This window comes from Sarcophilus harrisii, chromosome 2 (genome assembly GCF_902635505.1).
Source record: "Sarcophilus harrisii chromosome 2, mSarHar1.11, whole genome shotgun sequence".
Lineage (NCBI taxonomy): Eukaryota > Metazoa > Chordata > Mammalia > Dasyuromorphia > Dasyuridae > Sarcophilus > Sarcophilus harrisii.
Genome location: NC_045427.1, coordinates 573,844,612 through 573,870,627, shown reverse-complemented (window position 1 = coordinate 573,870,627; position 26,016 = coordinate 573,844,612). Strand labels below are relative to the sequence as shown.

Genomic DNA, 26,016 nt, shown 5'->3' with positions numbered 1-26,016 from the left:
ATGTCACATGACTGATAAGTAACAGAACAGGATTCCTCTGAATCTAAGACATTTGATTCTATACATTTCCCACTACACTATGATGATTCAACAAACCCAGATATAAAAATACTTTGTATTTCTATGTAGCTCACTGCAAAAACTATATAACCATTTTACATCAATTAAAGTCTTTTAATTCAGGTCATAGTTTAAAGGCATTTGAATTTTGCTGATTAGTGGAATTATAGTGTGCCTTTGAGCAAGTAAGCCTCAGTTTCCTGATCTGTAATATCCTGATCTGTAAAATCAGGATATTAGAATAGATGGTTTTTGAGGTCTAGAATGAAAGGAAAAAAGAAAACCTCAGTTCTTAAAGACTTTGAAGCAGCCTTTAAGATTTTGTTTTTGCCACATAAGAAATTACCCTCCACCTTTTGCAAAGTCTTTGGATTTTAACCCAGAGAAGAGTAACCAAGAGGAAGAGGTGATCAGAGAGGGAAAGAAACCTATTTCTCTTATGATAAAAGTGATTCCCATTGGATTACATTACCAATTTTACTGCTGCTAATGATTTTCTTAAAAGAAGCTAAATTTAATGGACTTAAACATTCCCTAAAATATAGGGAAATACTTAAGATTTTGATATTTGATCAGTCACTGAAAGAGAGTGTTTTATACTTGGGGGAAAAAAAAAAGCGCATCTGAGTCTCTTCTGCCAGCTAATGGAGAAGTTGTTGAGCTCTCTACTCTACTCTTTCACCTTTGAGATTTTCATCTTAGATTTTGCCTAATTTACTGTTATGCTTTCAGTCAGTTTTATTTTATTGCCTTTTCTTTTCCCCCCATACTAACTAAATGCCCTTGAATATTGTTCAAATTCCAAAAACTTTTAATTACTCCCTTCCTAAAAGTATCTTTGAAACCTGAAATGAAATAAAACTAGATTCCTGTTTCTCAGTGTGATTGTGACTCAAACAAACTATTAGCAAAACTGTTAGCAAGGTTCCTTGCTGTCCACATTTTCCCATCCTTATGTAGACAAACAGAAGATCACCCTCTAAAAGCAGTAAGTAGAAGAGGTGTCAGAAAGAAAATGCTTCTCAATAAGTTGTTTTTCAATAGAAATGAAAAGTTTTCCATTGTGCTAATGAAGAGATTTAAATACAGAGGAAAGAATAAAAGACCACTTGGTACAGTGACTTTAACACCAGATTTGGTGTCAGAAGAGTTCAGTCTATATTCCAGCACTATTACTGTATAACCTATTACTGTGTAACCTTGGACAAATCGATTGCCTCTCTGAATTTCTGTTTTGTTTTGTTTTTTTCTTTATTATATTAATAGATTGGACTGGATCATCTCTCAGATCACAGTCAGCTTTGTAGCTATGAAATTTATTTTTAATTGTGTAGAGAATGTCAGGAGCAAATTTATAGTCATGGTGAGAATTAGAAGGAAAAAGGACTCTGAATTCCCTCCATCTTCTAGAAGCAATTGGAGGAACTTATTAAGATTATGTCTTGACAGGTGTGTTTGTCTGTAATGAGAACAAAGTGGATATCACTATGTACAGCGTGTTATCTGCACACAAAAGCTTATAGAAGAAGTATAGATGTATTCAAATGTAAGGTGACAGGCAGAAAATAGGAAGATTATAATGAGAAATACACCGAGTGTCTGGGAGCAGGGTTGAGGCTAGTAGAACCCAAATCCTAAGTTGCAGCTGGTCTCCTCCAGTGGCCTGTTAAAATGTATTTTCCTTTAAAACACTTCATATGGCTCTAATTGTCATTCCCACATTTTACCTAGTAATTTGGTCTACAAAATTGGTCTTTTAAAGAGCAGCAAGTGCCTCTCAAAAAACATTGGGAAGCTTATACAGGATGAAGAAAAGTCCAACTTAACCATTATGTATTTTTCTTTATTTCTTTTTAGATGTAGGAAAAGCAAGGGCTCGCCTACTCCCCCTTCTCCTTAATAAGGCTTCAGTTACAGAATGAGCAGCAGGAACTAGTGTATTCAGAATTGAGGAAAGGAGAAATGCAGATTAGGTGGTTTAAGGCAATCTCCTTACAGCTATATTCACTCTTTTATTGACCTTAATGCCATCTCTTTATTTTCATGCCCACAACATGAAGTGCAAAGGAAAATCAGGATGTTTAATTACCTCACCTAATTGACTTCCACCCTCTCTATCTCTTTATCTTTAGGCAAACTAGAAAAGGGTAGTCTTTTCTACTATGCTAGTGTTTGTCCATATTCTTGTGACATGAATCTGGCCTTTCTGGGGATTTTAAAAGTTTTCAGGAGCAGAAACAAACAAATGATAAATTCCTGCTATGAAGAAAATCAGAGGATAACAGATTTTAACATGAAGCTATTTATTGATGCATAATAAATATTGATACTAATGATTCATGCAGTATTAATAATTATAATAGCTAGAGAACTTAAATCTTATTCTATAGTCTTTGAATACCTTGCTAGAGATCAGAAAAGTCTAGGCCTCTTAATTTATCTCTTAATTTCTCCACCCATTTTCTCTATGTTAAGAGGAAATAAATCCACTTCTCATTCACATTGAAAATGAAATATTTTATAAAAGCTATTTTATATTAGAGAAGCCTTATGAACCTTTTAAAAAAAATCTTTTCCCTTTTCCATTAAAAATGAGGAGCGGTGTTATGTGAAGAATTAACTTTTTGAAGGATAAAGAGTTGCTTCAAGGAGGGTTGCTAGTAAACCAGGGCTTTATAACAGAGTTTTTATCCTCCTAGAGCAGCCATAGACTCTGGTCAGGGAAATGACCAGGTGAACTTCCAAAGGACAATACAGAAGTCCTATACTTGTTCCCTCTGCACACTTTAAAAGCAACAGAACCATAGAAGTAGAACAGATTTCCAAAAGGAATGTTTTTCAGAATGTCTTTGAGATTTCAGCTGTTCTGTATGCAGCACATCCAATTTGGCCAGGTCTAAGCATTTTCATTTAAACTATTTTTCAATACCCTCTACACAGGCATAACCCATAATCGTTAAACTGTAGGTATGTGTTTGGTTTTAAGGTCCAACGGGGATATTAGCCACTTCAGAGTCCAAATCCATGCCAGTGTTGGGTTCTGTATCCAGTGTAACAAAAACTGCATTGAACAAGAAAACTCTGGAGGCAGAATTCAACAGCCCGGCCCCCAAAACACCTGAGCCAGGTGGAGGGCCTCATAAACTGGAAGGAAGCACAAGTTCCAAGGTTACATTTCAGTAAGTAATGATGCACTTTTTTATGTAGTATGTAGCAGAATTTGTGATTACTAACTTAATTATTCTTTGTGATTTTTTTTTTCCTTTCTGGAAAATTCTCTAGATAGTTAATAAGTCCTTGAAATTAAACAGTTGCTTCCTTTAGCATCTCTTCTTTCTTCATTTGAAGTCATATTCCTATTATAGACAATAAAATTCTATTGAATTCCTTCAAGAATGATGGAAACTTCATCTTCCAGTTACTTTCCCTGAATTCCTTTTTCCCTAAATTGAATAGTAACCAGTTTCTTCTCTATTAAAATTTGATCTTGAAAATACTGAATGAAGAAACAGCTTAGCTTGTCCTAAGTTATGTGGGATTTAATATTTTTTTCAAGATTTACATATTTCAAGGTTTCACCTCTTAAGTCAGTGCTTGACAAGCACAAGAAGACAGTAGACAGATGTCCCAGAGATCTGTTTAAAAATATCTATTTTCATATTCTCATTTTCTAACCATTAGAAAAGATTTATTAGCAGGGAATATTGAACTATCCCAAGAGGGAAAATAGGTTAGTAAAGAGATGTGGTTCAACAGACCTGGATCTTCAAAGTGCCACTGTCAGCATCAAGGAGTTAATCCTGCTACAAAAGTCTATGTTTCCAACAGATCCGGTAGAGGATCATTTTGTTTTCTAACAATGCCAGCCTCTTTTCGAAATTAGTCTACAGTTTTGCTTCAGTTCTCTTGCCAGGATGTCATCTGGTTTGTCACTTAAAGAAAAGGAAGTAGGTGAGACAAATCAGATCAGCAGAATATTGTAATCATGGTTAATTAAACCTCTGATTTCCTGTTCCACCAGGAGAGAAAGGGCCCTCTTTTTGTACTTCAGGCTGTCTTACTTAGTTCAAAGGGTGAATCCTGGACAAATGAACTGGAAATTCAATTTGGGTCTATTTTTACCAAATGGTATTTTTTTTCCCACTGCTACATTCTCTTATTGCCATTGTTAACCTTTCTGTACCTCCTTGTCTCCTCCTCCCCCCCAATTCTTTTTCAAAATGAAAGACTTTCTTTGCTGACTTATGGTTTTAGCTAATTTCATTTTGTTTTCAAAAGCACATTTCTTTTTTCCTCCAGGAATGTTTCCTATCCTTTTGACTGGAATCATTTAGACAGAAAGATGATCCATACTCACCTTTCATCTTTCTGTTTAAATTTGTTTAATACCTAATTTGGCATCAACAATCTGGCTGCAGTAGAACCAATATCCAGACACAAAAGCCACTGGGTTGAGACAAGTTAATTTCTGACAAATGCTTCAAAGTGTGTGTGTGTGTGTGTGTGTGTGTGTGCGCGCGCATGTGTATGTGTGTGTGTATAGATTTTTTTTCCCTTCTACCATATTACATAGATAATCTTAATCAGAAAATACTGCAACTCCTTCCACCTTTTGTCTGCCTTTTATTCAACAAAAGTAAGTGGAAATTACATTTCCAAGAAAGGAAATGAAATAATTGCAGGCCCACGGTCTGCAGAATGTGTGGTGAATTGACAGTGAAAAGGATCTGTGGGTTGACAGACACCGTTGTTAGATGCTTTAAAGGCATATGTGAAGCTCAATTTATTTCTCATCTTGCCTGTTCAATGACTGCCTAAGAGACACATTTCAATTTAATTTACCTACTTAAAGCACTAATACAAACACTGTATTGCTGTGTTAACTTTTCAACTTTGTAACCTAATGCTTGATTATTTAGTTCTTGACATTCTTTAGCTGAAATGACTAAATGGCACATATTTTTCATATTGACATTCAATTAATGAACAACAGCACCATCCTGAAAAACCCATTTCTTAAGTACAATCACACTACTTAAACAAGTCCAGGGATTTTTTTTTTAAACATGGTAATTATTTACTTCCCAAACCGATAGAATTCATCCATTTGTGTACAATCTGGTCCCTTTGTAACTAAATGAAGTTTAACCTAACAGTGACAGAAGACTGAAATGTGAAACTGCAGGGTTTATAAGTAGCACTTCATGAATTCTAGTTTTGCCACTAGACTTTCTGGTCTCTTTTTTAAGTTATATGCCTAGAAAGTCTTGTTCATGAATTAGGACCTGGCTTGGATTCATATTCCGTCTCTTCACTTTTTGTATGACCTTGAACAAATCCCAGCCTCTCCAATACTCATCATCCTCTTCAATAACAGGAAGGCTTGGACTGAATAATCTGAGTTTCATTACAACTCTTGAATCTTTTCATCTGCTTTCTTCACTCCAAATTAAGATGTTTCTCTTGTCTTGAGACATAAAGTTTGACAGAGTATTTGAGGTCAATTGTCTACACTTGAAATTTATTTCTGTTGTCTGCAGACTATCACTTAATTTTGGAGTTGGCACTAGCAATTCTGGACAGAGAAGCCCACAGCTGGCAGACTTGGGTTCAGACATACTTCAGGACCTATATATACCTCTCTAAACCTCAGTATCCCCATCTGTAAAATGGGCATAATAACATTTGTATTACTTGACTTGTAAAGTTGTTGTGGAAATGTGCATTTGGGAAACTTTGTAAAGAATAGTCATTATAAGTTATTGTTATTTACCATGTGTTATCAGTTTTTGTTAAGAGGTCTTCTGAGTAAACTGTAGATTGTTATAATTCTTGAGACACAAAGCCCTTGATTAGTGGAATTCTGAGATAGGAAGTTATTGGATTCCCCTTCCCTGGATGCTACTTTGCTGAGAGACAAACCATTAGCAAAAAGAAGGGATTATTGATGAAGACTTGCTGGAGATGTCCTTGCCTTGGTAGAATTTCATCCAAATCCTTAAAGCTGCTTCTGCAGGCCTTTACAATAAAAGGATCAAGATTTCCTGCCCTCAGTCTGTGATTCTGTAACAGTATTCACTGTCTTTGTCTTCTGGCTATTAGTAACATTATAGGAAAGAGAAAACCCCCAGTTTTGAAGAGCTTAATGAATCCAGAATCGAGCTGCTTATCTTTTAACAATCTCGACCCTTCCTAGCTATGTGACTGCCTCAACTATAAAATGGGGATAACACAACATCTACCTGCAGGGTTGTTGTGAGAATGACATAATATTTGTAAGACCCTTTGCAAATTCAGAAGTCCTGTGTAAAGAGAACTAGGATGATTTTTTTATTACTATCATTATCACTATTACTGTCATCATGATTGTTGTTATTAAAGTTATAGAATCATCCTATTACAGTGGAAGAGGCATTATACCTGGAAATCTGGAGTTTGGGGTTCAAATCACAGCTCCATTACTTAACCAGCTGTGTAACTAAGGACTAGTTATTTTATTTCTGGTTTCTTATCTGTTGGAAATAGGATGATGATAATTGCAGAAACTACTTCATAGGATTGTTGTGAGAAAAATTCTTTGTAAACCACAGAGTAAAATATAAATTAAAAATATGCTGTCATTACTTAACCTAATGTTCATTTTACAACTGAGATAGCTACCTGGCATAGTATGTAGAATGATGGAATTGGAATCTGGAAAATCAGAGTTCATATCCTGCTTCAGATAGTTGCTAATTGTATGGGCCTGGGCAAGTCACTTAACCACTCTCAACCTCAGTTTTCTCATTTATAAAATGGGGCTTGATAATAGTACCTGACCTTACAAGGCTGTTGTGAGGATCAAATGAGATAATGTCTATAAAGCACTTTGCAAACTTGAAAGTGCTACATTAATGCTGGCTATTGTTCTTGTTATAGCTGCTGCCTCTTTTCACTACCATTATAACTTGTGAATCTGCAAAAGCAGTTGGGATGAGATAAAATATTTTCAGAATTTCCTTGCAAGACTGAATTAATTAACACTATTATGACCATCTTGTCAGCGCAAATACAGCCATATATTAGGGATCAAGACTTATGAATATCATTTTAATTATTTTTGCAAAACATTTACATTACATATTACCTCATCCATTAAACATAAATTTTTTTTTTAGATTTGCTTTTTTGCTTCTAGTGTAAGATCTTATGAGCATGTAAACAATATCAAGAATATTGCTGTTTTCAAGTTCTTTATAAATATTCCTTTAAATATGGTGCGTGCAGTTCCAATATAATCATATGATAGAGGCAGATCAGTTTTATGAAGTTAGAATAGCTACACTAAAATATATTATTCCAAACTATTTGAGGGAATCAGGGAAGACCAACCCATGTTCAGAAATAGTTTAAATCTTTTATTAAAAAAAGGAATGCCATTTTATTACTTTCCAAAATATATTGTACCTGAGAATAAGCTAATGTAGTGAGGCTTATTCAAGAGGATTAGTTTTCATAACTAAAACAAGATAGTTTTGTCATTTGTATGTAGGGGACAATTAGACATATAAACAGGAAGGGCTAAAAAGAAAATTCATAAGCTTTTTTTTTTTTTTTGAACAAGATTCTTTTCAACACTTGGGGATCAGGAGATAGCACTATTAAGATTTCAACAGATGGAAAAATCTAATTAGTAACTCAGTCACAAAAAAAGATAAAAAAAATTTTAAGAGTAAAAAGGGAAAGTAAAAAGCCAGCATTACTCTAGTATATTGTCTTAAAAGTGGTATTAGTATTTATATCAAAAGCCTGTCATAAATATTAAGGTAGCTTCAAGTGTTTTATTTATGTATCACTTCATGCTTTTTTAAAAAAGGGCTCCCATGTTTTATTATGACATTTGATCCTAACATATATAGTCTCCTTATTCCTTATACTGGTAAAAAGAATACAGAATGACAATTTGGGTTTTTCTCTTCATCATCACAGGAGACATAAAAGGGGAAAATATGGTTAAATTATAACAGGAGTGAATTAAATTAGATTTATAGAAATAAGCTGAAGGAAGGATGGTAGATACTGAAACAGTTTCTTCTCAGAGATGAATAGGAATAACTTATTAAGCATTAAAAGATAATGCTATGGGACAATTAACAACTATCCCCTTCCTTCTGGGAGAGAGAGAAAAGAACTCCAATTTCTGAGTTCTCCATCCACATGACTCTATGGCCACTGCACATTTAATACTCATGGATCCAGGGGTGGGGAAGGCCTGCTTTTTATTCCAGGACAGTCATTTCCTTTTTCAAAGCCCACTCCTGGGTTTCCTCATCTCTTTCTTTCCTTCTCTGTGACTGGCCTAGAGCAAATATAATTAGAAGGTAAACTTGCTAGGGAAACAAAGCAAAACCGAATAGTAATTCGGCACAAAACCCCAGGAATTCAGACTACTTGGGAGAAGGCCAGAATGGATTAGTGAAAAGTCTAAAATAAAATAATTGTATAGAAATCCAGTTGTGATTATTTTCAAGTATGTAAAAAATTCTAGAGCCAGAGTAAATGAGGGTGGTATAATCTAGGATTATACCTTTAGATGGGGAAGGCATTTGCACATTTTCTAATTCAACCAGCTCACTTCATGGATGAGGAAACCAAGACCCTGAAAGATTAAATGATTTGTCTATTTTCCTATGTAGAAGTGTCAGGGTCAGGATTTGAACTAAGGTCCATTTGATACCAAATCCACTCCTTTTTCCACTGGGTCCTACTTCTTCCAGTCTTCTTGAATAGACAGTAAACATTTCTTGAAATTGTCCTTCTATTCATCACACAGAAGTTTTTTGTTTCTGCTGATACTATAAAGGTCAAGCCTCTGTTTGAATCATCACAGATTCCGAATTAGTGAGTTTCTACTCACAAAGCCAAAAGAAAAAGACTTGTTGATTTGAATTATCCATCACTGGGGGATAATTGAATTACCTATGTTTCTTCAAGGGATTGTTTAAACTTTTTACCCTTTGACTATTTTGATTATTGTTTTATTTGTTTGGTATTTATGTGGTTTCTACAGCACTGTGGCATAGTAGAGTTTTTAAAGTGTCCATTTATTTTTGTAAAGACAAAGATCAGTTTTCACTTACTTATATTTGTGGTATTGGCAATGTGAGCTCCTGGAGGCTGTTCCATGAAAGGAAGCCCTGCTTTTCCAGAGTTATGCTACTTAATGACCATTTTGTTCTTTGGGGTGACTTCAGGACATCTCTATCTTGTAGGTCAAGACTATTTTTCTTCATCCCTTCTTTCCTCCTTTCCTCTTTCCCTCCCTTCTTCCCTTCCTTCCTTCCTTCCTTCCTTCTTTCCTGCCTTCTTTCCTCTCCCTTTATTTGTGTCTTTCTCTCCCAACCTAGTCTTTCATGGGGAATCACCAAGAATTTCACCAAAGAGACTTCTGGAGAGCAGGTACCTAAGACAGGAATTCCCAAGAGGATCCTGATTTCCCCATGTACTTTCAGAGTGAAAAGCATGGAATCAGGAAGACCTGAGTTTAAGTTTCTTTTCTGATACAAAATGTTTATATGGGCTTCCGGGAAGTCTCCGTGCTCACTATGTCCCCCCTCCCCTCTTCTGAAAGACTAAAAGTTGCAGGTTAGGTGCAGGTAATATGTTACTAGAGGAAAAGGGCTTCACCAGGCATTCCCTACTCCAGTGAAAATCATTAAATGAATGAATGAACAAATAAAGTAAAAATTATAACCTATCTCTAACAATAAGCAGAATATGTTTTTGGTCAGTATTAGATAACAGAAAACTACAGTCTTTTCAAAGAACATCAATTTTATAGTCATGTAGGTGATGAATAGGAATTTTTTTGCCTTTTCTGTAGGTAGTATCATTTAGATATGGTCAGGTCAGGCTTTTTACTGTATTGAAGTTGGAGCTTCATTATTTACTCTTCCTATAAATCTGTTTCAGGAAGATTCGTATCATATAAACTTCGTGAGACATGAAGGCTCATAGATTATTGGGTTGTGTTTTTTGTTTTTACATTATTAACTGGAAAAGGCAACTCAGAAGTTTAACTGTTTTTCTGACTGATTATTAGAGAATACTAATAGTCCTTTATGATGTAAAGAACACCACAGCTGGAATCAGAAGACCTGGGTTCAAGTCACTGCCTTGCCACAAACTGGCTGTGTGGCCTCAGGCAAATAGTTTAGCCTCTCTGTTTCTTGATTTCCTCATTTGTAAAATGGAGAAGTGCTTGTATTATATACTTCATAATGTTGTTGTGAAGGTTTTGTGAGTTTTTTTGTAGTGAAGGCCTGCCCAATTCAATTCCCGTCTACCTAAATTAACAAGAATGCAGCCTCTATTCCTATGAATGGAGGCTTAAACCTCAAATGCAGGGCAAGTTTTCTAAATATTTCTCAAACTGACAGATGTCTAGCTATAAGCTTTTCCACTTGATCTAGATATCCTTTTTAATTAATTAGATAAATGGGATGGAAGGAAAGCATCACTTTCTGTCCCAGAAAGATAAAAAGATGGTTATAATTAGGATTTTGATCTTCATTTTTTTAAGTCACTTTTTATTTCTAGTTTTTCATATTGATGATATTCTTATAGGTATTTGACTTTCTGTCTTCTATATCCTACATATTTTTCTGAGATTATCTCATTTGGGCCCCTATTCATAAACCAAAGAATAATGAATAAAAAACAATTTTAGATGTTCCCGCAAATAAAATTTTTCTATTAGCCAAAAAATGAATTTGGTTTACGTTCATATTTGTAAGAAAAAGGATGATTGAGTTGTTTGACCTTTAACATTTTTCAACTTTATTACTTCCCATATGATACTAATTTTTTAAAAAGTTGAAAATGACTGAATCATTGGTTTGAAGTTGTCATTAAAACCACCAAATAGAAATTAAGGGTCTGAACTCTGTTTTAGGAAAACTCAGTATATAATTATCTCTCCAAAAATTTGTCTCAGCTGGAATTTAATTTGGATGGACACACAACTATTTCTTAAGAAATCCCTAGGTAATGTTTTGTTCAGCAGGAAACCCAAGAGGTTCTCCTGGCTCCTATGGTGCACACTTACCTTTTTTTTTTTTTTTTTAAATGTATGCTTTCACACTGCTGCTGCCACCATGAAACTAAGGCTTGGTCTTCCTCTTCTTTCTTTTTTTATGTGTGTTCACCTTCTCTGTACTTAGTAAACATTGGTTTCTGGGCAGTAGACAACTTGGTTAGCAGAATGAGCTGCAGAGAAGGTCCAGCCTAATCTGATGATCTGGTACAATTAAAGGATTTGCTCTCCTCTCTGCTGTAATCTTAGTACCACTGAATTGTCTACTCACACTGCAGGAAACAACCCTGCCTCAGCAAGATGCAACTACAAAGGTTTTCCATGTGCAGCTTGTACATGGGCAATTAAGTTTTAACAACAAAATTAGGAGAACAACTGGATGTCTTGGAAGTTGAGATTCTTTTTTCTCCCCTACCCCCAATTTCACAATTCCCCACCTCTTCCTCTCTACCTTAACCCTCCAGAATACACACACACACACACACACACTTTCTACATATTTTCTTGTTACAGAATTATTATGTGCTCCTAGAAAGATTGTTTAATAATCATACAAGGGTTCTTAACAGCACCCTCCCATCAATTGTCATGGACATATGTGTAGTGAAAAATATACATAGTGAAAAACTGGCGTTTTAAAGTGCTCCTTGGTTATTCCAAAAATGTAAATACCTCAACAAATTAATTTTGTCCTGTGTAACATTCACTTCTTATTCAAAGCATTGGTAATTGCCAGAGACTTAGCATAGGATATCTTATTTCTTTCTGCATAGAGAACTGAGCACAAAGATAAATCCTAAGGTATTTGCTTTTGCTTTGGTATTTCAGCAGTTTCTGCAAGATCTCAATCTGCACTTTGGATATATTTAACATAGAGAAAACAAAATTAATTTAATTTCTAAAAATAACTAACGAGGCAAATCTAAGGTTATTTTGAGTTGCAGAGCAAATGAAAATCTGCACCAGTGGAGAAATGTCCATGATGGGAATGAGGAATTTTTCTTCTAATGCAATCACAGGTCTAGTACTAACCAAGCAATTGAATAAATAAATGACCAATTAAAAATGTGACCTCCTAAAACTAAAATGTAATTTTAGGCTCACAGGAGCAAGTAAATTTTTTTTAAATTTTTGTTTATTTAGTTTAGTGATAAGGCATAACATTTGGGCAAACTTAAAAAAAAAAACTAATGGCATAAGTCTAAAAAGCTATTGTTACAAAATCTGATTGTTTTGGGAGTTTAGAACAAAAACATAAAAATTTTGAGAAAGATGATCTTTTTTGGGGGGACAAATATATGTATGATTATAAAGAATATACCACATAAGGCATGTGGGAGACTTTGTTCCTTTAAAGTCCCTGTTTATAAGCAATGCTTAGATTTTCAGACTTTCAAAGTGAGTGACATGACTAAGCTATAATAGTTTTGTAAGGGTGTACAGATTGAACCTACTTGTCTAATTTTTCAAGCTTTTGGATAAATTAAAATATCTTAAACCTTGTTCTTCTTTGGCTTATTGTATGTAGGTATTATAAACAAGTAGAAATCAAAGTCACATAGATTTCAGCACCTTTGTCACCATTAAAAGCCAGTTCAACCCTGCAAATGTTGATTAGGCACCCACTGTTTACACTACAGATAAAAAGCTAAAGTATAATCACTGATATCAAACAATTAGCAGCATTGACTTGGCTGGAGGATGATTAATTGTGCTCAGCTGTATTTTAAGACCTCTAAATTTTTATGTTTAGCTAAATTGTGGCACAATCAGAAAAGTGTTTTTTATTTTAAGAAGGAAAGAATTGGCAGTAGGCATTATTAGTGGGGTCATTGCTGTTGATTAATCCTGTGCATTTTTTAAAAGACTATAAAGTTGTGAAGTATATCAGTACATTTATTCACTTAAAAAATAATGCTGCTGAGTAGTTGTGGCATCCTTGTCATGTTTAAGGCACATAGGTGTTATAGAAATGAAATCTTCCAAGAATAATCTCCAGGATAAATACAAATGAAACTTTTAAGTAATATAAATATTAACCTATGGTCACTATTCAATTTTTCTGCTGAACTGTTTTTTTTTTTTTCAGAATTAAAGAACATTATTTCTCTCCCCTCTCCCAGAAGACAAAAAGGGGCCCAAAATGCAGAATTAAATTTTCCTTTTCATCTGAAACAGGCTCTTAAAAAATCACAGACACATTCATGTTTTGTTCATTAAAGTTTTATCTTTTACTTGAAACTTTTTTTTGTCACATTTTAACACGGAGAGATTCTACAAGTGTATTAAAAGGCCCTGAAAAGCAGGATTTCTAAAAGAGACAATACAGCCATCTCTGCCATCACGGCATTGCTGTCTAACTGCTGTAGTAACTGGGTGAAGGACCAGAATAAAATATGTAAGAGGGATTTCTAGGCTCTCATTCTTTTTTGTTGTTGTTTTAAACCTTGGGAAAGTATAAAATAGATGTGTTCTCTAGAGTTTTTCTAGTAAACTACTTTATAAAGACAGATTTAAATCTTTCAGTTTTCTGTCCATGAAGGTGGTAAATATGATTGCCATTTTATTGTAAATGAAACAGAGTTCAAACTGTCTGGCTGTTTGTCATTTGCTGGACCACTGCCATGCACTAATGCAGACGTCCTACTGCGAGCCCAGAGAAGAACTATACTTTGATTCACCAGATTGTGTTAAATAGTCCAGCTGTTGAGATTTGAAAGATAGTTCCCTTCGAAGTGAAATAAAAATGAACTTGGCATTTATTCCAGAGACCGTTTTTGTACTGTTTGGCAATCAGCTTTTCAGAGGTAGCATTTTATAAAATAACTCTCACTGCTTAAAAGTTATATTCACTGTAATGTTCAAAATGTCCCACCTTGTATTATCAGTAAAATTAAGCTTGAGTGATATGTAGAATTTGCATAAAATGAGCATTTCCCCCCTTCATTTCATGAGCTTTGATTGTTTTCAATTGAGCTCAGAACCATATCTATTAGGGCTTGTTTGGGCATTAGTTAATATGAATTGCAGCTGAAACGTTAGCTTGGATGTTGTTGAATATAATTGGAACATAGAAAGTTGATTTTGAAAGGAATTTCAATAAATACAAACAATGATGTGCTTTTAAAAATCTAGAGTGCTGAATTTTGTCAAACAGGGAAATTCACCAATTCCCCAAAGTTCCACCAGGCCAAAATGATTTTCATTTGTTATGATTCTTCCAGCAACAATACCTTTGAAGCCAAGTCTTTCCTATCAGGAAATGACACCACCTTTGAAATTCAGCATGATATTGTGTCTTCTTGTTGTAGAAAAATAGTCCCTACTTAATAGTCCATCAGGATGTACCTATGATGTCAACCCTGGAGAGGGTTATATATTGTCAGACCAATTGGACTTGTTTTTTTTTATCATATAAAACTTTCTAAACACAAGCCCCTAAAATCACCCATTAAAAGTATCTAAATTAATTGGATTTATTGAATAGCACCAAATAATAAAATAATTTCTTTAAAATCAGAAGGCTTCTATTCAAGGCCAGCTGTAACATTTATTATCTATTAGGCAAGTCATTGTTTCTAGCTTAAACCTCATTTTCCTTATCTATTAAATGAGCAGGGTGAATTAAGAATCCTTCCAACTCTGAATATTTTATGAATTTATGGAGAGGGCATTGAACCTGAGTGAGTACCCTCCCTACTGTGTGACTTTGCCCAAGATACTAGGCCTAAGGCTTTCATCTGTAAAATGAAGGTATTGATTTAGTACATCTCTATAAGGCCCCTTTCTAGTTTTGTAGCTCTGTGAGGCTAATGTTATATTTCACCACCCATTCCTCTAATTAGGTCAAGTAGATTTTGCATTACATAAGGTAATAATAGATGAGAATTCCCACAAATACTGTGTTTTTTTACTTGTTTTCATCTTCTTTAGAAGATTAATAAAAGAAGATAAAATGAAACTCAGATACAGTATGTAATAATTATTATGCAGCACATGAACTTCTGCTTTTGGCATGAACAAGACAATGAAACTTGGAGTTATCTAAGTAGTGTTGTTATCAGACTTTTTTACAGAAAAAAATAAAGCAAATTTTGTTTCTTTAACAGTAGAAGCATCTGTTTCTGATGATCACTCTTTCCATAGAGAAAGAGTGTATAGTCTTTTATCATGAGATAGAAATATGAGCAGGATAGGGAACATTCTAAAATGAACAAAGACCAAACTCCAAAAGGGAAGTCTTGACTACCAGCTAAGCCGACTCAGAATTGGGGAGTTCAGTGGTGAAGCCATACTGATAGTTTGGAAAAGCTAAAAGAAAAGAAAAATCAAATAATGTAGTGATTCATCTTTAAAAATTACAACTTGCCTTCCTACCCAGGAACAATCTTGGACTTCAGACAGAGGAAAAATTATCTATCAAAATTGCCACATTGCTGAATTGGATATATAAACCAAGTTGATTTCAGGAAAATTATCATGAAATATTCCAGATGTTTTAAACGTTATACCACTATTCATCTTAGTTGTAGAGCCAAGAGAACACTTAGGGAAATTTTTAAGTGGTCAAAGCATCCCCATCACTTTCTAAGATATGTTCAGTATTCAAGATACATTCATACACATATATGTGTGTATATGTATATAGCATAGAAAAGTATGGAATCTAAGGATCTCATCTAGTAGTGTTTTGGCTTTCAAACAAATGAAGCAAGTTGAATCAACATTCTGCCAAGATGTTGAGATTGGTATATGTGGAAAGCCTCCATAAATATTCCATGTTGTGGGAGATTCCCAGAGTTTGAAATGGCATATTTTTTTAAAACCCCATGGTAAAGAGAGTACAATGCTACTAATGAACCCCTGTAATGTATTCATGGTACATGAACAGACCCAGAAAGGTTATAATCTTAGCTAATGGCAGATTTGGGACTAGTTAGATCAGTAACTTTTCATCCTAGACTCCTCTAATCACTCTTTTCCTTTGGCTAACATTCTAGATTGGCCATCACTAGTTTTTTTTCCAAATTCCTATCTCATTGATAGAATTTAACTATAAATTGAAGGAAATGAACTATTCATTAGTAACTGAAAGATTAAATTCTACCTTTAAACATAGTAATAAATAGCTATGATTCATTCTATATTTGTTAGTAATTCTAACAAAGAACGACAAACCAACATGCTAGTTTGGGATGATTAAAAAAAGAAACCACCTCATAACAGTTTAAACAGCACAATTAATTTCCTTGTGAAGGGAAGTAATTTGGGGGTGGGGGTGGGGGGAAGAGGTTTCCAAAGCTCATCATAACAAAACTTTTTTTACTACCTAAATGGAGTCCTCCAAAGCTCATTCAGTTCAAGCTCTAAGAGCTTAAGATATCATTTATTAATAGAGACCATCTGTGAAGGTATTTTTTGAGGAAAAAAAAGTACAAGAAAGTCAATAGGATTGCCTTTTTTGCTTTCTGGTCATAAATGGGAGGTAAAACCTCAACAGTAAATTTTTGGTATGCAGCTTCCCTAGTAGTTAAATGCATAAAATAGGCCAATTGTCTAAGCACTGGGACTTGATTTAAAAAAAATTTTTTTCATTGAAAAGTTAGCATTATGAAGGTGATAACAACCAGGAAACCTGTCTTGGACAGAGTTAGTCATCCAAGTTTCCAAGTTATAGAAATATAACAAGCAAATTTGATATGTGCGGTAGTACAGAACAGATCCTCAAATCAACTTTGAAATCCATCATGTAAAAAAGTTAATACAGGAAATATACAGATCTAGTGGGTTGAGAAGTAACTTGAAGATATGAAGATAAGCATATGGTAGCTTCCTTTTTCGATGAGTTAATTTATTAATTAAGTGGAAAAGTTAGTATTTTTCTGAGCTGTTAGAGAAGTACATGTGTTAAACTTTGGTGTCCCATAAACCTTGGGGCCGTGGTCTTAGAAGCCCTCTCCTAGTTATGGCCTATTCTCCATCATATAGAATAGATAAGGGAGTTCTGTACTATTTAGTAATTGAGAGGGGACCTGCAAAATCTGTTGATGCAAAAAAAAAAAAAAAATGCAGTACTGCTCAAATTGAGAAATAGGGACTAGAGAAACAATTTCAAGAGAGGAAAAGAAAGGACTATAACTTCAGATAGGCAGGAAACCTACCTAAGTACACTCAGAAAACATTTCAGGTCTCTTGGTTTTGGAAGTGAGCTTTGGTTCTAGAATTCTAAAAAATGGTATTAGTAAAGTTTCTATGCTTAAGATTTGGGGAAGATTTCTTCTGTATGTGCTCTTAACCTCTTGTGTGCGGGGGGAGCTGTTTCCCTACTCTATAACAATTTTAACCAAATTGCTCCCCTCCACTTGATAATGTCAGCAACTGGTGTCAAGTTTCCCTCAAAATCATTGTCATAGAGCAATCTATATTGAGGCAAGCATTTATCTTAGCAGTGAGCAGATGGGCCCAAGTGGTGTTCCTTCTGATCCTCAAGTTGAGCCACAACTTAGCTTCTCAGCCATGACAATATTTTCATAAAACTTTACTAAAGATCCTTAAATAGGGAATAAGATGCTATTTCCGGCTGTGTAAAGTTGTAACAGGAGAGTTCTAAGGAGCAGCCAGTGAGTGAGGAAGAAAGTACAATGTATCCATTGGCTTTATGCTTCCTGAGAAGAGGATGTGATTTAAAAGGTAGGTACAATTTACTTTCCCGAGAAGAGGATGTGATTTAAAAGGTAGGTACAGTTTACTTTCCCACAACTTTTGTAGTTACTCTTACTTGGCTCTCTTTCCTTTTCTCCTGTCACTGCTTTTCTTTGTCTTTTTCATGTACATTTACTATCTAACCTAATAATTACATTTCATTGTTGAATGTTTGGCATTTATGAATACAAATCTATCTCTGTGCATGTTAGTGAAAAATCTGAAAGTTAACTAGATTTTTCTTAAATCAAGGAATATCATAGACGAATATTTTCTCTCTGCTTTTTTTTTATTTTTCTGTTTTCTCTTGTTTTGTTTTTAATTCTTCCTTCCACAGACCACCCAGTAATGTTGGAGGTGCAAGAAGACATATGGGCAATGAAAAACAACCTGGTCCAGTTGTATTTTTAGATCCCATTTCCACAAGCGAATCCCAAACCAAAGACCATGTGGCTGAAAATGAATCAAGTCAACCCAAGGAGGATGAAGATGGCAACAAACAAGAATGTAAAGAAGATAGAGTTGAAAAAATCAAAGAGACAGACAGTTCCAACTGCTAATATTTGAGCCAAAAGGCTGCCATTTTTGGAACTCCTTTTCAATAAGCACATAATGAAATTGGGTGTCTTGTCAAGGACTTGGAATTCTGAACTTATGTTTTCAAGAATTTAGATTAAATGCCCCATTGTATGTAGTTTAGCTATACACATTAGTAAGTTCTGTAACAACATGAATTTCAAGTCAGTTTGGGTTTTGGTCTTTCTGTACTATATAGGGATAAGATTTTTCCTAGCTGTTTTTTGTTTATTGTCATAACTTTCCAATGGTTAAAAAAAATCCATTTTTAAATGATGGGCTAACCACTCTTTATCTCTAGTGAGGAAAAATATTATGGCACTTATTAAATAATTAGATTACCCAAATGAATTTAACTTTTGATATACTACACATTGTAAATATTTTATGTATGTCCATACTGAAGTTTAATTAACATTGGCATCTAGCAATTTTTGGCACCTTTATAGATGCTGAAGAAATCAGTTTCTGTCATACTTGACCATCTTGTGATGGAGTGACTATAGCAGCAATGAAATTATTTTTTGCCATTAATACATGCAAATTCCATTCTGAAGTCTGTTCTGAGGGTTTCTGGAGCAGAATTTACATCTGAGATACTGACATCTAATTGATGCTGCCTTAGTCAGAGTGAACCACAACAGAGTCATGGTTTAGCATACGGGAACAGAAAATTCCCATAGTTGAACGATGCAAAGATTTCTAACGGGAAATTTTTCAGTTCAAATAAACTACTACATTTGGTATGGTTGTGGGTGTCAGATAAAACTCAAACCTTTAAGTTCCATGCAGTGTGGACGTTCTAAGCCATATAGTGTGGTGATATGTATATTATCATGTACTGATATGATGGAAGTACTACATTTTATTACAGCTCTTATTTATGGTGAAACTGAGTGACAGGTACATAATTTTCCTGATTCACTGCTAGTCTACATTACAAAGGGGATTTTTTAAAAAAGAAATTAAGTGGTAGGTATTCTCTAAAAATACAATATTTCAGGCCACAACAGTAAATAAATAGAAATGTAATCAGGGATTTTTTTTAACTTGTGCAGCTTTTCAAACTTGATTGTTTCAAAATTGGTGTTTATTTAAAATAAGTGGTAATGTATTTGAATGCACTATAAGGTATTTTATGACAGTGATTCAGTAATGGTAACTTAACTCTTCAAGCAAACGAATGGTTTGGTTTTGTTAGTTTTGCTCTGCATGCATCTGTCAGGTGTTCTTCACCTAAGGACAAAAGAAGATAAGTACTAATTGCAGTAGTTGTATTTTAATTTATGTTTGCACGAGTGCTAATAAGCAGGGATTGGTTTGAGCTGGATAGGCAATTTCCTAAACTTGGGGAGAGTTGTCTTTCTGTGATTTCTAGTAAAAAATTTTAAACTTAGCTATGTTTCCTTACAGAGAATTGAGAATGTGAGACTTTACAAGTATAACTTACTCCAGAATAATAGCACTGTTATGTGACATATATGGGTGCTAGCAACTGTCTTAAAAAGATTCTGAATCTGTACTTCCTTAAACTTTTTTTCAGATCTGCTGTGACAAGTAATATAGCACCTCATCACAACTTATTAAAAATTATCAACAGTTTCCCAATTTGTTATTTTCATTTTGAAAATGATAGTGATAGAGAAGCATTTTAGATAAAATTTGGTCTTTTTTATTTTCAATATAGTTTTTATTTTATTTATGGAATAAAACAAGCATTTCTATAATATAGTACAATGAGAGATGACTACATGAAATAGTAAATCTACTATGCACAACTTGCTATTCTTTTAATTTGACATGGTTTCTAAACAATTTTAAAGGTATGCCCAGTTAACAAGTGAGATAGATGAAAGCAGTAACATGGGAATTATGTAGATAAAATAAGAAATGTGAAAATAAGCAGACTGGTGATTTTGGTAGCTCTCTCTCAAATTTGCCACTAGCATAGGTTTTATTGTATTTCAATGGGTTTGGTTATAATTCATTAATAATATTGCAAAATGGCAATTGGAGTGTGATGCAGACTATGTTTGGGATTTTTGTTTTTGTTTTAAAACAATCTGCCTATCTTACTCCAGCAGAGAGTACAATGAACACTTACAGTCTCAACAACACTGCTGATCTGTGTGCAAACTGACCTACTCTGTTTCAGAACTGAGCCTTAGGAAACCTTAAGGCCTCCTACTACTGGGGGGGCTCACTATATCGATGCCTGACTTAACTCTAGTTCTCAGCTTTAGTTTTAAGTTGTAGCTCAGAACTCTACAATTCAAATGCTCCACCAGCCTTAGACACCAAGTGGCAGGAAGAGATTACTTTCATACATCCCCACATTCAGCTGGTCTGTTTGTAATTTTATGAAGAAAGACTTCTGATATACGCACATTCAATTTAGGGGGAAAAAACAAAACATCACAATTCAAAGAAAAAACACAGAAATTTATTGTGAGACAATGTTCCATATTAGTAAGATATAACTCACATATTTAGTGACTTCTAAGAAAAAAAAAATGATATTCTAATTGCACAATATAAAGCACTGAATGAAGTCATCAAAATCTAATCATTACGCCATTTCCAAAAAAAAAAAATTTAGCAACTTAAGCAAGTGCATTGGTTTTAGAGATTTAGTAACAAAGCAGTTAATAGAGCCAAAAGTTTATGCCCTTTTAAAGACATTTAACTTCCCTTCACCATTTCCCCTTTACCCAAAGTTTGAGATTCTTTGAACATGTCTCCCCTCTGTGAGTCTCTGTTAATCATTAATAGCAGCCCTGAACTTCTGAAAGTAGAGAAAGTCTAGTGTTTACAATATCAAGACTTAATGATTAGCACTTCATAAAACAAATTCTGGACAGTTTTAACCATTTATGTTATGTAAAGGCATATTTGCTTTTACTAGTGTTTAGGGAAGATGTAATTTCAAAATGAACATTAATGGTTGTGTTTTGCAACATTACAACATGCATTCTAAAGTCATGACATGTAAAATTTAAACTCATTTTATGTATTGAATGAGAATGAGGCAGGAAGTAGGGGAATTATTTCTTGGTGTTCTAGCCTGAAGAAAAATTTCCCCTCTTTTTCAATGGGAAAATAAAATTAGAGTGTGTCCTAGTACTTTAATATAAATCTTGATTCATTATTAAGGCTTTAAGCAGCCCATATTGTCACATTCATAGCAATGTCAGACATAATCCTATTTCATTTGTAAAGTTCCCTCACTGCATGCCTTTTGAAATTCTTATTAGCCTAGAGAATTTCTGGCACTGATAGTGATACACCTTTCAAGAGAAGTTGAGAAGCAGAGCTCCTATTTTGGCTGCTCACTAAATAATTCCTTATCAATCTCCTTTTTAGAAGGAGAAATGGATTGGAATTATTAATAAGGTAAATATAGTATTAGTCTAATATCTAAAATTGGGGGCCTTTTAAAAATGCATCAAACAACAGTAAATTTTTAAAGTTATTTTATAGCTTTGTTCAGGTTACACTGATTTTTTTTTAATATAGAGAACTTGAGTAGATTATACTTCATTGACAGGCTTATTCAATAGATAATTATATTCAATAGATATTTATATTCAATAGATAATTATAGTTAATGTGGTAATGAGCAACATTATTGGATAACCACTACAGAGCAAAGATAAGTTTAAACAGTTTTTTCTCAAGAATATTTCTTCACACAATTTTTAACCTGTTTACTTAGCTTTTTCTTCCTTTCTCTTCCTTTCTAAATTCTAAATTGTCTTTTTAATAATCTCTGCATCCTTATAAGAATCAATTTTTTACTTAAAAAATACACGCAGAATCAATCATGTTTTTAATCAATGAATATCATCTAGAAGTAGGGACTATCTTGGAGAGTGCCTACGAGTCTTTTAAGGCCAATGATTTCTTTAGATGGACCTTGTGATCAATTGGATTTATCATTTCAGGTGAATATTTTGATTCTAGTTGCATTTTAATCACTAGGAACCCAGGCCTTACTAATTATAATTAAGCTCTTTATATAAGAAAGTAGTCTGTTAAAGTTTTTTACTATATTAAAGGTTTTTTTGTATTTTGATGTATGACTAAAAGATATGTGTCCTAAAACACCCAATCACATTCTTCTTCCCAAAGTGTTATTCTTTTGGTCTTAGGGTGAAATAAGCAAGCCTATTCTTATCCCATTGAGGGTTAATGAGCATCAGTAAAGATAGCAGGGACAGTTGTCCCAACCTACAGAGTGCTTATTAACAAATTCGATTGCAGTATATTCTGATTGCCACTGAGTTCATTTCAGATAATATTTAGAGTAAGTCTTCATCTCTACTCTGAAGGTATTAAGTTCCTTGAGCAACATGTGTGGCAAGTGTTTCTAGTATCTCAAAAATGTAAACCAAGGCTTTACATTTTTTGTTAAAAATTATTTCTTACAGAATAGCAAACAATAACCTCTTTATCATGTCTAATCACATTAGGCAATTTTACTCTATATTATCTACAGATATTTATATGTAAACACTTAGAATTTTCAGGGTTTATCTATTGATTCATTCATCAACTATTGATTAAGTGCTAAGCACTGTATTAGGCACTGGGGAAAATACAAAGATGACACAATCCTGTTCCATTCCTTCATATAGTTTAAAATCAATCAAAAGTGATATGAGATACAAATAAGCAATACTACATTATACAGTATTAATGCAGAGTTTGAATATGATCATCACATAAGGGGGGACTGATGCCATAGTCAGGGGATGGAAAGGTCACTTCCCATGGGTTGGGGAAGAATTCTATAAGGTAAGGCTTTATGGAAGTTTATAATTCATAGGCATAGGATACAATGAAATTCACAACTTGCTTTTATCTTTTTCAAATCATTTGCTTTTCAATCTATATGAAATGTAGAAGCATAAATGATTTCATTTGAACCACTCCTAGGAAACTCAATTCTCAAAAAATTCAGATTTTTTAAAAAAATAAATTAACAGCATGCTTAGAGGTCAGTTTTGTAATCTAAGGGTTTGCTTGGCAAAAAAAAAAAAAAAAAAAAAAAAAAAACTACTAATGTATTTCGACGGCAGCAACCACTTAACAGTAAACAGAATTGGAAATTTTTTTTTAAATCCCTTTTGAACTATTGTGGATATGAAAAAAAAAGTTGGTGACCACCATTTTTGGTAGTTAGAAATATTTTACTGCAAAATGAAAATAGAGAAGTTCAGTACAAAAACGTCTTTAAAGATTTGTCACTTCTAACATAATAGTCTAGCCTTGCACTGGAACACTATGCAATTCATTGTAGATCCACATTATTTTATGGCTTCACTTTTTATGGAGAAGCGGGTCACATCACTCTCTGCCCGTCCAGTACTGACCGAAGACAAAGAAGTCACAAATGCTTCTGCTGCTTTTTGGTCTTCTTCACTGAAGTCAATAAATGTTTGCCCTGCTGTTGGGGCTAAAAAAAATAATAATAATAATGAATGATATCTAATCCAAATGCTACAACCATTTAAAAAAAAAAAAAAAAAAAGGTGGTTACATTTTTAAATCTGTATGCATGTGACTGGTTAAAACATCACTTAATAGTCTTGGGACCATAATCCTGAAGATTTCAGACCCATTTAAAGCTATATTTTCTTCACTCACACATTAACTGTGCTGGGCAGCCACCTTATTCAATTTACAATACACCCTAATTCAGCAGTGTAGATTATTTACTGCACAGCAGGACATTACTTGTGTCTTATTTGCCAAGCCTGAGGAGGAGACATAGCCCCAGGGGAAGAAGAAGCAAGCATGAAGAAAAGGTAATTTTGTATCTGAATGCAAAATGTTGTCAACTAAGAAAATAGTACTAAACATATATGCAAACTTTTTGATCCTCAAAAAGTGAAATCTGGAAGGGGCAGTGAAGTGACTAACAATATTGTGAAATATGTGTTTTTGCCAGCATTTTCTGGATAATTTGGGGAAGTACAAAATCATTGATAGCTTTGCTTTTCCATTTCCAATATTCCATGATTCTCTGTGGGTCTATTTCTCTATCCTCTGTTGTCAATATCATAGGAATGGTAGCAAGGCTCTCAGGTTATTTCTCTGTGCCAAAGACACAACATCATTAGATTGTTATCAGTGAGAGATTGTGCTGTCATTCACATGGATGCCCCTCTTCCCCCAAAGTATTGGACCAACAGCTTTTGAAATGGTTCAATAAGAGCACATATTTGTAAAAATCATATTTCTAACCAAAAAAAATTGAGAAAGGTAGGTATGATTGTCCCTATTTTACTGATGAGGATACATTCAGAGATATTAAAAGGCATTTCTTGCCAGGGCTGTTTCATGGCCAAATTATTGTTAAGCACAATAAATGAATTATACTTTTAGTGGATTTCTATTGATATGTCTGTGTATCTTGTAGTCTCTGATTTTCCCAACCAATGAAAGAGAAAATGTTGGTACCTACTTAGGGACACTGTCTCACATGGAAAGAAAAGGGGAGATTCTGTAGCAAGAAATATGAGTTAAAGTTCAAGTCCTGTCAGTTACTGGCTTTGTGACCTTTTGAGCAAGTCACTGAGTTGATGAGCCTCGGCTTTCTCATGGTAAAATATGAATTATCATCCTTGCACCTAAGCTGGTATGATAAGGACATATCAGTTTGAATATAGGCTACTCTCTGAAAATAAGATCTCTTTGAAAGGTAAATGTCTATATATATATATATATATATATATATATATATATATATGCATATGTGTATGCTTTTTTACATATAGAACTATAAATACACCCCCAAAATGAAAATCTTGAGTTTTTTCCCCTAAGATTAAGTAAATTAGTTTTTAAATTTTAAAAAAATTGCACAAAAATTTAAGAGACACTTTAGGAAATGAAATTTAGAGGAGAGGAGAGGGGTGTATATGTATGTATGTTTCCCAGACCCAGGAGAAATTTCATCCTCAATTGAGTAACTTGACTTCTCTCTTCCCACTGCTTCTTCAACTCCCTAAAACAATTCCTTTTAGATTTCAGACTGGAAGACTCTTCAGAAATCTTTTCTGCTATAATTCTCATTTTATGGATTACTGAACTGAAAAGATTAAGTGATTTCTCCAAAAGATATATGGCTAGTTAATTGTAAAGCTTCAGTAAACTTTAAATCTTGGAAATTGATGTGATTTTTACCACCTCACCTCCTTCCTATGCTTACACTTCCACAGTGAACTCTGGAAGCCTCTGCTGTTTCAGGCAAAGCTGTAGCCCTGGAACTGCAAAAACCATTGGGAGGAGACTTCCTGGCATTCTCTCCTAATATCAAGGCCTAGTACTTAGTACTCTCCAGTCTAAGAGAGGGATATGGGTAGAAAAGGGAAAATATGGATGTGGTTTGCTGGGTTATCACTAAGTAGGCACAGAAGGTGCTATTACTACAAATGACTAAGAACAAAGAGATCTGCTTCCTTTACCTGAAAGCAGCAGCAGTCTGTTAGCCCAGGTCATAAAAATGAGACCAAATCACTAAACAAACCTCCTTTGGCCTCAGTTTCCTCATCTATAAAGTGAAGGGACTGAACAGCATTGTATGATAGGAAGGCTGC

At 34.1% G+C, this 26,016-nt stretch overlaps 2 protein-coding genes across 4 annotated transcripts in view; one reads left to right on the top strand and one right to left on the bottom strand.

Annotated features, from left to right (window-relative positions):
- Positions 1-20,014, top strand: part of SHTN1 (shootin 1) — a 106,043-nt gene extending 86,029 nt beyond the window's left edge. Inside the window, exons 16-17 of one of the 2 annotated variants that reach the window (XM_031955926.1) lie at positions 3,047-3,239; positions 18,174-20,014. In XM_031955926.1, coding sequence (XP_031811786.1) covers positions 3,047-3,239; positions 18,174-18,396 — 416 coding nt within the window. In that variant the 3' untranslated portion in view covers positions 18,397-20,014. The remainder of the gene's footprint in view (positions 1-3,046; positions 3,240-18,173) is intronic. The other variant, XM_031955927.1, reaches the window with a different exon arrangement.
- Positions 20,015-23,583: 3,569 nt separating this feature from the next.
- The window catches only part of ENO4 (enolase 4), a 40,583-nt gene continuing 38,150 nt past the window's right edge, over positions 23,584-26,016 (bottom strand). For both annotated transcript variants that reach the window (XM_031955928.1, XM_003755337.3), the window contains one exon: positions 23,584-23,870. In XM_031955928.1, the coding sequence (XP_031811788.1) occupies positions 23,722-23,870 (149 nt within the window). In that variant the 3' untranslated portion in view covers positions 23,584-23,721. The remainder of the gene's footprint in view (positions 23,871-26,016) is intronic.